At 46.6% G+C, this 2475-nt stretch overlaps 1 protein-coding gene across 1 annotated transcript; it reads right to left on the bottom strand.

Annotated features, from left to right (window-relative positions):
• Nucleotides 1-532: 532 nt before the first annotated feature.
• On the bottom strand, nucleotides 533-1555 carry LOC136485428 (uncharacterized). Its single transcript, XM_066482314.1, has 2 exons — nucleotides 1164-1555; nucleotides 533-1074 (listed from the first exon to the last, which is right to left on the bottom strand). The coding sequence occupies exons 1-2, from the start codon at nucleotides 1542-1544 to the stop codon at nucleotides 736-738; spliced, it is 720 nt and encodes a 239-aa protein (XP_066338411.1). The 5' UTR covers nucleotides 1545-1555; the 3' UTR covers nucleotides 533-735.
• Nucleotides 1556-2475: the final 920 nt, after the last annotated feature.

Here is a 2475-nt window from a genome sequence, read left to right as displayed (position 1 = left end):
AATTGGAAAGGTAGTCAAAAGTGTTATTTCTGTAACTGTAACAAAACTATTAAACATCTTTTTTTTTATTGTCATCGTGCCAAGGCAATCGGGAGGACTCTCTATATAGCTAATGGGTTAACCCTTCGCAGCACTGTATCCCGCATGTTAGGGAGTTGGTTATCAAATTTTGATTTAAAAGAGAAGAAATATATTTTGGTTGGGGTAGTCCCTTATGTTGGGCAATTTGGAGATGTCGTAACGATCTAAACTTTAAAAACTGCAAATATACATCTTTTACGCGGGTTATTTTAAGGGGAACATACTGGCTGTGTTTTTGGGCACTGATGTAGCGTGATGATGAAACAAAGGAGTCTTTTCAGATATGATTTCTGCATCTCCATCTTGTTCCCCCATGTAATATTGTAATCGTCGTGTGCAGACACGCAGGCGGGAAGTTCTCTTCCATTTTCTAAAAAAACACACATCGTTGCTCAAGCTCAATACCACCATATATACCCATACCTTATAATATCTATCTTTCTTTAATTATTTGATCCTTTAATTTATTTCCTTTATTTATTTATTTTCCACACACTGTGCAGACATCAACAAGACATTATTTTCAACAATATCAGTACTAGTAGCAACACTACCCTGAGATGATGATCAAACACCTTATTCAATTCTGTCATATTCAGTTTCATACTAAAGCACTGCGACGTTGACGTCTTGACTTCGCACCACCTATTTGCATCAGCCCCCGTACTTAGCCTTGTAGTCCTGCCACAGCTGCTGCACGGTGTTCCCCAGGATCTGAGCGAAGAAATCGTCGGTGTAGCCGTCCTTCATCTTGGCGTTGAGCAGCGCTACGAAGCCCGGCTTCAGCGAGTCGCAGTAGTCCAGGAACCTCGCCGTGATGTCGTACCCCTGATCCCACCGGTCTCCCTGCCCCGGCTTCACCCAGTGCCCCGGCGCGTACCCCGCCTTCAGTCGGACGTAGTCGGCGATGCCCTCGATGAGGCCGCCGTTCGCCTGCCCCTGCCCGTCCCACTGCCACACGTGCGTTACCTCGTGGTACAGCACGCCGGTGACCTGCGAAACTTTCAGATAGTTGCCTGAGCTCGAAAGTCGAAACATGAGGGTTAAACTACTACTAACACAGTGCATCTGATCTCACCAACCTCTGTTTTCACGTCGCCGGAGTAGTTGCCGACGTACTGGGCGCTGAGGTGGATCCCGTTGGCGCTCGTGAAGGCCACGCCGCCGATGTCCTCGACGACGAGGGTCACCGCGTCGACGGGCTTGCGGTCGGCGGGGCTGGGCTGGTTGAAGGTGTTCCAGATGAACGTGGACGCGTCGGAGAGGACCTGCTTGGCGTAGTCGAGGCCGACGGCCTGGTCGAACCGCTGGCCGCCGGGGGTGTTGGACGCCGTGTTGGTCGCATCGAACGTGACGGCGCCGGTCGTCGTTGCGGCCAGCGCCAGGAGGGAAGCCACCGTGGCGACGTGAAGCTTGTTCATCTCTTGTGCCGGAGCTGCTTGCTTCTTATTGCTCCGTTGCATTGGTTAGCTACTTGCTGTGGTTGGGTTTATATATAGAGATAGGTAAAGATGTGACGAGATATATTTTTTTGGTTGGCCATGGTGATGATATGTTTGTCTGAACAGATTGAACCTTAGGTTTGGTCCGGTCAAAAGGACTGACTTGGACTTGTTCCTGTTTGGATGGGTTTTCTTTTTCTAGAAACTTGGTGTGGAAGAATTGAAAGCCACGTGTCATTTTTTCTCTCCATATGAAGCAATAGATAAACTTCTTTGCTGTTAAGACACTCACATTGTTTCTCCACAACCACAAGGGTTGCATGTTTGCCAAAATGATGAGTCAACCAATACGTCCACACAACCAAGCATTCAGACGGAAAATTGGGCCGTGTTTAGTTCGCGAATTTTTTTAGAAAATGGTACTGTAGTACTTTCGTTGTTATTTGGTAATTAGTGACCAATCATAGTCTAATTAGGCTTAAAAGATTCGTCTCGTGAATTTCGTCTAAACTGTGTAATTAGTTTTATTTTTTATTTATATTTAATACTTCATCAATGCGTCCAAAGATTCAATGTGACGGGGAATCTTGAAATTTTTTGCAAAATGAAGTGCAACTAAACAGCACCTTGGTTGCAAGTTTGCCAAAATGAGTCAGCAAAGAACACTTAATGTCTCTACACCTAGATACGACACAATATTTCTGGTTATATGGTTTTATTTTATCTTTAGGCCATGACTTTACTCCCTCCGTCCCAAATTATATGTTATTACAACTTTCTTAGAGTCAAAGGTCATCCACGACAGCCATGGACCCCTATAACAGCATCTTCGTCGACCAGCTCAACTCCTCGCATGCTGAGGCAATACGAGAGCTCTTCCCGGACCCACAGGGAGAGCGGCCGAGGTGCCGCACAAGGCGGCACGTCTGATCGCCGGTGATGGCTAGGTAGC

Source organism: Miscanthus floridulus, chromosome 1, assembly GCF_019320115.1.
Source record: "Miscanthus floridulus cultivar M001 chromosome 1, ASM1932011v1, whole genome shotgun sequence".
NCBI classification, from domain to species: Eukaryota; Viridiplantae; Streptophyta; class Magnoliopsida; order Poales; family Poaceae; genus Miscanthus; species Miscanthus floridulus.
This window is presented reverse-complemented; position numbering and strand designations above follow the sequence as displayed.

Bases quoted from the DNA above. Each gene is read 5' to 3' on its own strand.
- LOC136485428 (XM_066482314.1), bottom strand. From the start codon at position 1,544: ATGCAACGGAGCAATAAGAAGCAAGCAGCTCCGGCACAAGAGATGAAC. The intron at 1,075-1,163 runs GTTGGTGAGATC...AAAGTTTCGCAG, and splicing joins CCGGCGACGTGAAAACAGAG to GTCACCGGCGTGCTGTACCA.